Genomic DNA, 11,961 nt, shown 5'->3' on the forward strand with positions numbered 1-11,961 from the left:
TGGCGTCCGCAGCCCCTGGGGCCTGGCCGGCTCCGGGAGAGGCCCCTCCGCAGAGCTGCCTGCAGCGCGGTTGACATCCTGGGTCCTTTGTGAGGCTCCTCGGCGTCCATCCCGCCAGACCAGCCCCAGCAGGTGTCCTCTCCCGCGGAGCACTGCTCGTCGGTGGGCCATGCGGCGGCGGGAACCTCTCCGTCGCGAGTCCAGGGCCTCCCTTCCCGGATCTGGTCTGGCGGGAGCACACAGCTGGGGTCTGCAGCCCTTGCCAGCACGGGGTCTCCTCCAACCCGCTCTGAGCCCGCACACTTACCAGCTGTGGCCGTAGGCAGGTCACGCACCTTTCTGCGCTTCCTGCCTTTAATCTGTCAAATGAGGACAGTGCTGGCTGTTCTGATGATTAACTGAGCTCATACTACAAAGTACTAGACAGCACCTGGCACAGAGGAGGCACTCAGGCTAGCTAGCTATTGTCATTTTCTCCATTAAAAACAATATTTTAGAGTGTGACAGGAAACTAGCACAAGGATTCTCCAGGATGCGGTTCGTGAAGGGCCAGCCGCCTGGAGCCTGGGCTCAGTGCAGACCCACCTGCAGGGGGAGCTCTGCTGTCTCCTGCGAAAGCCGGTGTCCAGGGAGCCAATTAGTGCCAACTGCTCTGTTGTCCTGGTTGCCATGTCCACTAAGCTTCTCCTGGAAAATGCAGCTACTCTGGGGGCTGTAGATGGACTAAGGAAGGCTCCAGTCCCTCAGCTGGTTGTGGCTGTGCATGTGTGTGTGTGTGTGTGTGTGCACCTTTTAAAAAGAAAAGAGCCCTGGCTGGTTTGGCTCAGTGGATAGAGCATCGGCCTGCGGACTGAAAGATCCCGGGTTCAATTCTGCTCAAGCGCACGTGCCCGGGTTGGGTTGCAGGCTTGATGCCCAGTAAGTGGGGGGTGCAGGAGGCAGCCGATCAATGATGCTCTCCCATCACGGATGTTTCTATCACTCTGTCTCCCTTCCTCTCTGAAATCAATAAAAAATAAAAAATCAATCAATCAATAAAAAGAAAAAAAAACAATGGTTCAAATTTTCTTTTCTCTTGATTCTTTCAGCCCTAATATGAGAAGAGGTTTTCTTTGTCCTCTTTTCACTGAGGTCTGGAGCTCAACGCCCCTTCTAGTGTTTCTAAATCTGTGGGTTGCAATTTAAGCCATCCCCTGGGAGTCTGTGATCTGAAGGCCATGTCACCGGAGCTGGTGGTTAGCCTGTGCTTTTTTGGGGACGCGCACAGCCTCCCTGTAGGACACACTGCAGAGGCTGACGTTAGGGTGGTGTTTGGCGGCGTGGCAGAGCTGCCACAGCGGCGAGGAAAACAACGTGGTCTTGCTCAGCAGCCACACGCAGTAGCCTCGGTCAGGAGCTCAGTCAAATGACGAGAGCGGAAGCCTCGGGTGGGGTCTAGCTGGCAGTGTGTGCAGGGCTGCCCAGCCTCCCAGGCTGCCAGAGTCACTGGCTCTAACTAGCAGTTTACCATAAAGCTGCCTCCTACTCCAGAGCTGAGCCTGGCTTCAGGGATGAGTATTTATAAAATCCAGAAGCAGCCACCTGGGTGCACACAGAGCCCAGCTGTCACTGACCCAGATCCCCAAAGGGCCCTGCTTCCTTAGGGGCCAGAACCCAGCCTGCCTTCTTCCTCTTGTGAAGTGTGATGAACAGCGGAAGTGCTATCCAGAGCCCTGGCCTCCAGGGAGACTCCAAACCACCTCATTCCCCTCCGCCCAGCTGCAGGGGTCTCCTCTCACAGGCTGGAGTGTGCAGCCCAGGAAGGCCCAGTGCACTCTGACTCTTGTATAAGCTTCACCTCCCCACCTTCTTCTTGCTTCAGAGAAACTGCATGAAACGAGAGGTCTTAGGTTCTCTAAAGATTCCCATTTCAACTGAAGAAGTGGTATCCAGACTCAAAACAACTAAGAGTGTAGGGATTCTGTTGGGGCTGCTGGGGAGGGTCTCAGCTCTACTTTGCCTTGGTGGCTCTTTGCTGTCCCTCAGCACTGCAGTAGAGCCACCCCCTCCCCCCGTGCGTGTGCGTGCGTGCATGTGCGTGCGTGTGTTTGAGTGTGTGCACGCGCGTGTGTGTGTGTGCGCGCGCGCGCGCGCCGCGCTCATGCGCAGAAGGGCTGCGGGGACTCCTCCAGCTCAGGACTTGATTGCTGTGAATCGCAATCTGCTTTTACAGTTGAATAACTTTTCTCTGGTTTCAGCGAAGGATGAGAAGGGGAGATGCATTCAGTCCCTGGGGGCTCTTTCCTGTAATCCCTTGTCATGTGATGTAGCTCAGCTGCTTAAGGCACAATGGCAAGTCCTGTGATCCTGTTGGTTCCTCAGCTGGAGGAATCTGTTGGTCTCGCCTGTTTTGACAGCCAGGGGCTGCAGAAAGGGGAGAGCTTAGAACTGGTATTCCCTCCTTTATTGTTCTGCTGATGTCCTTTTAAATAATCAGAATGGGATCTCACACTTAGGGGATCACATTCTCTTTCCTGTGCCTCTCTGTCTGAGGCTGCATGATGGGAGTTTGCTCAGGGTGACATCACCGTGTTCTGTCTTCTGTGAGCCAGTTGTTAGAACCCTGGTAAGGGCGTGGAGGAAATCCAGGTTTCTCTCTCATTGGTAGTTGTTATTGTCGTGGCTGTATTGGCCATCTAAGATTGGGATGCCTTTCACTGCCGGAAACATCTGTCTTCTGAAGTAAGAGAAACCAGAACTCAGTCCCCATCCCGGTGTCGGCTTTAGCTGCTTGAGCAGGAGCCTCTGGCTAGTACGAGTGGGTGACTTTGCCACCCTGTGACCTGGGAATACGGACAACTCTTTCCCAGCCACAGCTGTGATCAGTTCTCTACAGGGCAGGGCCCTGAGGAACGTGGCTGGGGTCCAAACGCACAAACCTGTTGCAACTCCATGTCTGTCTGTGGAGGGTCCTAGCTGATGGGGGGAGGGTGCAGGGGGAGAGGAGGGAGGAGGGTCAGGGCAGTAATCTTCTCTAGGGAGTGATTCTATGAAAGTCTCCCCGTTTTCTTTCTATTTATCTATAGTTTCAATTTGTCTTTCATTAGTCTATTTTATCTTTGACAAAAATAAATTTAACTTTGCAATCATTCTTCAGGGTAGAAATACAGGTATACCTTTTACCAAGAAAATCTCAAATAATATATCAAAACACTTTAGTGATATTTTAGATTTGTTAAGGAGCCCTGAAATCATCTGGTCCAAACTTCTCATTTTACATATGAGGAAACCAACCCAAACATTATCTAAATTTACACAGTACCTGAACCAAGACTAGGGCAGACTGCTGACCTCCCATCCCAAAAGAATTTTCCATAGATTTCTTTATCTCCAGTGAATATAGAATAACTTCATTAACATGCAACTTTTAAGGAATATATTATAAATACTTTCTATAGGAAATCTAAGCAGTGTGATTTAATAAATGCTGAGCAAGAGGATAGAGAAGGAGAGCGAGCCACACAGAATGGTGTCCATCGGTGGGCACATTTGGTAGGATGCGAGGCAGGGCACCTGCTATCCTTCCTCACTGGGTGCCTGGTTCCTTTGAAACAGTGTGGTGAGCGTGCCAATGTGGAATAAGCGATAGGAGTGAGCGAAAGGGGCGGGTGGGGGCCCTCCTTCCCTGGTGCTTCGTTTCTGTCCATCATTGTTCCCAGAGCAGCAGAGCAGCAGGGACCAGAAGACAGGCTTTTTCTGAACAGCAGGAAGCATTTGACTTGCAGGTGTCTGCGTAAAGCTAGTGTACCCGGTGACCAAAGGCTGGGCGTGTGGTCCTCCGGCATTTGGCCAACTGACTTCCAGGGAGACCACAGGCTTTGCGGGGAGAAGCCTGGGAGGGGGAAGAAGAATGCGCTAGGCTGGCCGAGCAGCAGCGAAAGCCCGCGGGGGTTCCGCTAAGCGCATGATCTACATCCCCCTCCAGACGGCCACGCAAGCGGCTCCCCTTCCCCGGAATGACTCGCCGGCATGAGTGAGCCAAGTCAGAAGCAGATCCAAAACCGCTTCTTCAGAGACCTGGATCGCTGCAGGCGTCTCTAGACAAGGCCCCAAACCTCGCCCTTCTCACATCTCTCCCTGAAGCCTGACGGTTGCTTTAAGCGCATGATCTACATCCCCCTCCAGACGGCCACGCAAGCGGCTCCCCTTCCCCGGAATGACTCGCCGGCATGAGTGAGCCAAGTCAGAAGCAGATCCAAAACCGCTTCTTCAGAGACCTGGATCGCTGCAGGCGTCTCTAGACAAGGCCCCAAACCTCGCCCTTCTCACATCTCTCCCTGAAGCCTGACGGTTGCTTCACCCACCCCCACCGCTGGCTGTGGTCCTTGGTGCTGCCTCCCTCCCACGTCGAGCCCTCCAGCTGAGTGCTTTCAGGGGGCGGGGGATCCGTGCGTCTGTGTGGGACGTCAGGGCGGGTGGGATGCGCCTGAAGATTACAGTCGGGGAGAGGCTTTGGCACCACTCCCCCCCTCCCCCCGCTGTGCGCAGAGCACCGCAAACAACCGCTCATTACCCTGCCGCAGCCCCTGCTGGGGACGGAAGGGCTGTTGACTCACCGCCTCCCTGAGCCAGCAAGGCCGAGGGACCTGCCTGTGATGCCAGGGCACAGGGTGCGGTGGCTGAGGGCAGAGGGACAGAGGGACAGACCGGGGGCTGGGGACTGCAGTCCTCATAGGAGGCGTCTGAGACAGAGGTATTTGGGTTTTATTCCATGTATTGGGGGAAGAATGTGCACCTCGTTCTGTTTCTGTTCTGACCTGAGGGTGACCTTGAGCGAGCCTCTGGAGCGGTGGAGGACCGCAGGCTGTGCAGGCGGAGGCGGCCTGGCCCCAGCAGTGCTCTGGCACCAGCAGGCAGGGCTTCCGGCGCCAGCGCCCAGGCCGCTCTGGGTCCTTTGGCTGTGACCTTCACTTAACATGGGGGAGAATATGTCAGCAGGACAGAGGGCCCCTGATGGGGGCAGGGAGGCAAAGTCTCTTTGTCTCCACTTGGAAGCAATAACTTCTGTCTCCCTTCACCTTCTGCCTCTAAGCAAGCAGGGAGCTTACAAAGCCTTGGACTCACGTCAGCACAAAGGCAAAAAGGAATCTTGTGGGCTCGTGTTTAGGATTTTTAGAATTCAGGCTCTTTTTACATTGCCCTGCCCTGGGCTGGGGGCGGGATTCTGAGTGTCTGTTCATCTGGACAGAGCGATTCTGGCAACGCTGCTGTACTGTGTGTGTGACGTGTTTTCATCGCACGGCATCCGAGCTGTTCCGTGCAGAGCAGGGCCCTGCTGCACAGTGGGGTGACGTGCTGCCTCGTCCTATCTGCTGCTGCCAACGCCCGCTGACCCCCCTTTAAAGAGTACCACGGGCTCAGGAGGGGGAAAGCTGGGTGGGTTACCTTTCCCAAGGTTAGTTCTGACTTGCTGCTTGGATCAGAGGGGGTGACACTATCTTGCCTCTCCTGGCGACAGTGGTTGCTGAGGCAACACCATTAAAAATAACGGAGACAGCCCTAACCGGTTTGGGTCAGTGGATAGAGCGCCAGCCTGCGGACTCAAGGGTCCCAGGTTCAATTCTGGTCAAGGGCATGTACCTTGGTTGCAGGCACATACCCAGTGGGGAGTGTGCAGGAGGCAGCTGATCGATGTTTCTCTCTCATTGATGTTTCTAACTCTTTATCCCTCTCCCTTCCTCTCTGTAAAAAAATCAATAAAATATATATATATTTTAAAAATAACGGAGACAAAGAGAGTCGGAAGCACAGCTGGAGGAGCGGCAGGACCAGTGGGCTAGAGTGACGAGTGCCTGTTCACCAGCAGTGGCAACAGGGAAACAACATCTAAATCCTCTGCTCTGACTGTTTGCAGGTGCTTTGCCAAGACAATGCTGACAAACTATCCTGGGCGAGGGGTTGGCAGAACCATCTTTATGATACAAAGGTGAATGGCACAGCTTGGTCGGGAGAGATGGTTTAAGTGCTCCGGAGGGCATTGTGGGTAATTGGGGTTTCTTCTCTTTAAAGCACTCTTTTCTGACCTCCCCGGTGACCTCTAACATGTAAGCCTAATGGAGCTGTGAACCCTTGGGGGCCAGAGAGTAGCTGTGTCGTGGCTCCATGCCAGGTCAGTGATCTCAGGAGAGACTCAGGAAGAGACCTGGCCGGGTGGGCAGAGGAAGAGGGCTGGCCCGTGGGGTTCAGTCGGACACACTTTCCTGCTTAGCGGGCTCTCACAGTTAGCTGACGTGGGAAGGGAAGTAGAGCTGAAGAGAGGGGAGGTGTCTAGAGGGGCTGTGGTGAGAGAAAAGAACGGATGGATTAAGGGAACAGGCTCAGAGTCCAACAGAAGGAAACGGTTAAAGCAAGGAGTAGAGTCAGGGATGTGCTGGCAATAGAGTGTTGGACTTGAAGTCAGAGATCATGGGACTATAGAATGTGCCTCTCTGTCCCCCATGAACCCGCCACATCAGGGTTTGCTCCCACCTCCCTCGCACCTTCTCTTGTCAGTGTCCCATGCTCTCCGCAGCAAGCCCAGTGGTCAGTGCTCAGCCCTCCTTGCAGCACAGGCCTGCTGGTGGGGCCTGCAGGTGGGGCAGCCCTCCTTCTCCTGGACGTGTCTGCTTCTCGTGGTTTCTGAGCTGCTGCAGTCTCCTGGCTTTCCTCCCACCTGACGTCTTTTCCATTTTCTTTATTGATTTTTCCTCATTTCTGTAACCTCTAATCACTAAATACTCCAGGACTTGACCCTTTTCTCTTCTCTATCTGCTCTATTTGAACTCACCCCGGGTGGTTCATCCAACCTCCTGGCTTTAAACGCCATCCACATGTGAATTGCTGCTCATTTCTCTCTGCAGGGCAGACGCTTCTCTCTACCTCGTCTCCAATACCCAGCTGCTTATAACAGCCTCTCCTCTTGGATAGTTAATGGGCATCTCAGATTGTCCAAGAGAAGCTCCTGACCCTCTCAGTCTCCTCCTGGGGCTCCTCCATCTTGGGAAATGGCAACTCCATTTTTTAAAGTTCCTCAGGCCAAATGACATTCTTTGGATGTCATCCTTGACTCCTCTCTCGCAATGTCTCTTATCCAATCAATTAATCAACCAATTACATTGCTCATAGCTTGAAAAGATACCCAGAATCAAACCACGGCTCATCACCTCCAGTGCCACCGCGCTGACCCAGGCTGGTCACCCTGCCTAGTTTTCTGCTTCCTCTCCTGGGCCCCTTTTATGCCAACTGCATGCATCCCCTCTCACTTGTAGTGAAAGTAAACTCCTTAGAAAGACTCGTAATGTCCTATGTAACTGTCCAACCCCTTCCCCCCTCTCCCCCCATTTATCTCTGCTCATCTCCATACCCCTTTCCTCCTTCCTCTCTCCACTCCAGCTGCATCCCTCACACAGGCTAGTCACCCCCTCCCCCACCCCCAGGCCCCTGAGAGCTCTTGCCTGGACACCACACCCTGACTCCTCTCCTTCAGCCCTTGCTGGCCCGCCGGCTCTCAGGCGCTGCCTGAGCACTTGGTGTGGAGCCGTAGTTCCCCACGACCACCCGAACCCCTACCTCCCTTCCTTGCCTTTCTCTGTAGCACTTAGCACCACTGACATAATACCTGTGTTGTTTGTTTTTATTAATTTTAGGGAGAGAGAAACATTGATGTGAGAAACATCCCATCAATCAGTGCCTCCCAATTGCACCCCAACTGGGGATCACCGTAACCTGGGCATGAGCCCTGACCAGGAATCAAACCTGTGACCTTTCGGTGCGCAGGATGACCTCCAACCAGCTGAGCCGCCCGGCCAGGGGCCGTTTTATTTATTTATTTACTTATTTTTAAATATATTTTATTGATTTTTTACAGAGAGGAAGGGAGAGGGATAGAGAGTTAGAAACATTGATGAGAAAGAAACATTGACCAGTTGCCTCCTGCACACCTCCTACTGGGGATGTGCCCGCAACCAAGGTACATGCCCTTGACCAGAATCGAACCTGGGACCCTTCAGTTCACAGGCCGACACTCTATCCACCAAGCCAAACCAGTTTTGGCCTGTTTTATTTATTAATCTTTACACTAGAACAGTGATGGCGAACCTTTTGAGCTTGGCGTGTCAGCATTTTGAAAAACCCTAACTTAACTCTGGTGCCGTGTCACATATAGAAATTTTTTGATATTTGCAACCATAGTAAAACAAAGACATATTTTTGATATTTATTTTATATATTTAAATGCCATTTAACAAAGAAAAATCAACCAAAAAAATGAGTTCTTGTGTCACCTCTGACACGCATGTCATAGGTTCGCCATCACTGCACTAGAATGTAAACTTCACGAGGGCGAGGTTTTTGCTTTGTCCTCTGCAATTTCCCTGGCACCAGTAAACACCTGTTGAATGGATTCTGATGACTTTCTACCTCTCTGATCTCAATACCCACTTTTTCAAAAGACTAGGGAATGCGCCTCGTAATAGGAGGGCTGGGACGTGATGAGGGTGAGTCTGAAGGGGTTGGTACCATAATACTGCCATGAATGTCTAATATTCTGATTTTTCTTTCCCAGCTTAACACCAAAACATCCCCAGCAGCCAACCAGGCACCTGGCCCAGAGGAAAAGGGTGAGTGGGCTTGGGCTGGGCAGGTCACAGAGCAGGTGAGTGACACCTGGACATGAAGACAGGCAGGGCTCTAAGTCTGGAGCCCCTGAACGCAGATAAGGGAACAAAGCACTGGGTTAGAACTACTGTCTCTATAGGCTTCCTGCCACGTTTCCCCAAGAGGTACACCTCCCAATGTTTACTCTCTGGTTTTAGAAACTGGCTCTGGAGTGGTTGGAGACAGGCCCAAGACAGGAAAGAACTAATCAATAATCCAGCCACGGTCTTCATTGGAAGCTGAGGGACAGCTGGGGAACATGATGAGCTCTGGGGTTGGACTGTAGGTTCGGGAACAGGTGGTGAGAGGCACCTGTGGTCTTGGTGCAGGTGCAGCGGAGCTCCCCGGAGCCTGGGTTCCTGCCTCTGGCTCCAGGCGACACTGGGCTTTCCGAGGGCTCGCGGAGGCCACAGGGGTGGGCTTGACCTCGGCATTTGGGGCCTGGAGGAGGGCTGGGCTGTGCAGGGTTACTCACGCGGGAATCTCACCACCTGCAGGGGAAGCTGGCAATGCCAAGAAGGCCGAGGGGGGGGAGGAGGAGGTGGACATCGACCTGACAGCGCCGGAGACAGAGAAGGCTGCCCTGGCCATTCAGGGCAAGTTCCGGCGATTCCAGAAGAGGAAAAAGGACCCCAGCTCCTGAGTGCCAGCCCCGCCCGCCCCACTCCACACTCCGCAGCTCTGGCTTCCATGCGCCTTGTCTCTGTCCCTCTATCCCGGGTGGGACCGTCTGGCCCTCGGGCCGTACGAGGTCCACAAAATCATTTATTTGGTCTGGCCCTGCCAAGGCATTAGGGGTGAGTTAATTAAATGTTTGATCAAATATAGCAGGCTAATTTTTAAGTTGATAGTTTTGGGTGGCTTGTGAATGATGCTTTAAATATCCAAATGGCCCTGGGCAGAAAGAAGGTTCCTCACCCCTGCTAGCCCCTCATTCAGGCAAGTTTGACCCTTATCTGCTATTTTCTGTGGCCCCTCAAGTCATCACAGCAGCAGAGCATGAGGAACATAGGACAGGGGAAGAATTCAGCTGGCAGCCACTTGCCTGAGGGTGGGCCAGCTTCTCCTTGGGCTAAGCCTCCTTAACCAGTTCCTCTGCCCCGTGAGGTTGAAGTAGAAGAGGCTTTGAGGCTGAGGGCCCCTCCCCCGTACAGTGTGGGAGGGAGGGGAAGTCTTCAGAGTCGGGTGCCTGGGGGGGATATGCACTGCCTGCCTGTCCTTACAACAGTCCCACTTCAGGTAACATTCCCTCACACCCTCTGCACTGCCACCTCCACTTCCTGCTGCGCCAAGCCGCGGAGCCCCTGGAGACCCGCGACAGCAGCTTTCACATCAGTGCCTGCTGAGTAGATGAGTCCCAGGAACGCAGGGGGACTGGGCCAGGCAAAGGGTGTTGCCTTCACCATCAAGGCTGGGGCAGGGCAGAGGCAGGGGCGTGGGAGCTGGGGTAGACTGGGGAGGAAGGACAGTGAGAGGGATCTCTGAGGACACAGGCTGCTGCCAGGGAGACTGCCTGCCCCTAACCCCACATCTAGCCTCCCCAGAGGCCACGCAGACCAGGTGACCCCTGGAGCTCCTGCCTGCCCCACTGTGGAGTCGGGACAGAAGGGAATAGCCACTCGGTGAGGTTTTAGCTGTTTCACAATTACAGAAACAACAATAACCCTCCAGTGGAGTCGTTTAACCTCTACTTCTGATTTTTCTTGGGAGGAGGGTGAGTGCTGGCCCCAGGGAGGGCAGGTGCCGAGCACTTTCTCCGCCCCGACCTGCCCACACCCTGCTTCACGCCCACACTGCTGCCTCCACCCCGGGCCTGCTGCTCCCTTCCCTTCCCCTCCAGCCAAGGGCACACCCCGTCATCTTGCTCCCTGTCCCACGTGACCTGTCCTAGCTGTTCCTGCTGCTTTGCCTCCCCCGCCACACACACACACACACACACAACTGTTAAGCAAATGTGGTGGAAGAAGATGACTGGGCCACACTGAAGACTTTAAACCATGAATTAAATAAAATGATGGCTTTCAAATGAGTTTACATTGTTGAGACTTGAGCTTCGTACCTGGAAACCAGAGCCAAACGCAGGAAGTGAAACCACTTAACAGCTGTGAGCAGGGAGCCAGGCAGGCTGTGCCTCCAAGCCCAGGCATGGGAGGATGGAGCTAAGGCACAGGGAGGCCCCTGTTACTGCGCCTGCTCCTGTCCCCTTGGTCCCTGGAGGGGCGGGGAGAGCAGGGCTCCGGCGGGGAGAGCAGGGCTCCTGTGGGGACGAGTCTCGGGTGGGGCTCTGGGCTGGCGGAAGGCAGCGGGGGTCTGTCACCAGCCCCTCCGCAGGCTGGTGGGGAAATGATTGCTTCCCTTTCCTGTTACACTTGCCCCCATACGCATGTTAGGGACACGGTGTGGCCGCGAACACAGGCTCAGTGTGGGGAGAGCGTTCTGACCTGAGAGAGGGCTGGGCCTCCTTTGCAGAGCCCGCGGCCACGCTCAGCAGGTCCTGAAACCCGCTTCTCCGCCCGCTGCTCATTTCTGCCACCTCTGCGCCCGCAACTCCTGGGCCCTGGAACCCCTTTTCTCTCCTGTCCCCCCAGTTCCTACCGCTGGAGACACGATCCTGAATACCAATCGCCAGGACTTGCTCGAGCGCCTTATTCTGTGAGCAAAACCTGCTACTACCGGTCAGCAGAAGAGACGGTGCTGGAAAGTCCCGGCGAAAGCACTGGCGGTACCACCCTGTCACTCTGATCTCCTTCTGCGGTTTTCCGCTGACGCGGGGGCGGAGCTGGGTGTGCAGCCCTGAGGAGCAGGGGTGCTGGGGTACGTTCTCAAGCCCAAACTGGGAGAGGATCTTGGCAGTAAGTCAGGCCCCTGACGGGACAAGGATCCTGCTTCCCTGACAGCCTACTGCCAGGACCTGGGTCGTTGCCCTCTCCTCCATCCGGCCCCAACAGTCAGCTTTCCCACGGGTCTCTTCCATCTCTCATTCCTGCCTTCAGTCCTTGCAGGGCGCTCCCTTCGGCGCCTCTGCCCCTCTCTCTGGCCCTCTCCCCTGGCTGCATTTCCATCATTTCCGGAGCTGTTTGCAGTGCGGTGGCCTCTGCAGCTCCGGTCTTCCCTGGGATCACTCCAGTGAGCTGCTGCCACCCCTTCCCCATCTTCTCTCCAAGCGGGTGTGCACACAGCATGCGCCCACTCCCCTGGGTGGTGGTGAAGGCTGGCATGTGCCTCGTGAGCCACTTCAGAGTGCCCTTCCCTGCGCTGTGTGAGCCGCACCAGCAACCAAGTTCTTCA

The 11,961-nt window shown here is 54.6% G+C and overlaps 1 protein-coding gene across 1 annotated transcript; it reads left to right on the forward strand.

The window, feature by feature from the left end:
* Positions 1-2,328: 2,328 nt before the first annotated feature.
* On the forward strand, positions 2,329-10,703 carry PCP4L1 (Purkinje cell protein 4 like 1). The gene is made up of 5 exons (XM_005880520.2): positions 2,329-2,430; positions 4,715-4,732; positions 5,894-5,965; positions 8,582-8,636; positions 9,171-10,703. Exons 1-5 carry the CDS (start codon positions 2,329-2,331, stop codon positions 9,314-9,316), a joined length of 393 nt encoding a protein of 130 aa, XP_005880582.1. The 3' UTR covers positions 9,317-10,703.
* The last annotated feature ends 1,258 nt before the right edge of the window (positions 10,704-11,961 follow it).

Source organism: Myotis brandtii, unplaced genomic scaffold (assembly GCF_000412655.1).
Source record: "Myotis brandtii unplaced genomic scaffold, ASM41265v1 scaffold64, whole genome shotgun sequence".
NCBI classification, from domain to species: domain Eukaryota; kingdom Metazoa; phylum Chordata; class Mammalia; order Chiroptera; family Vespertilionidae; genus Myotis; species Myotis brandtii.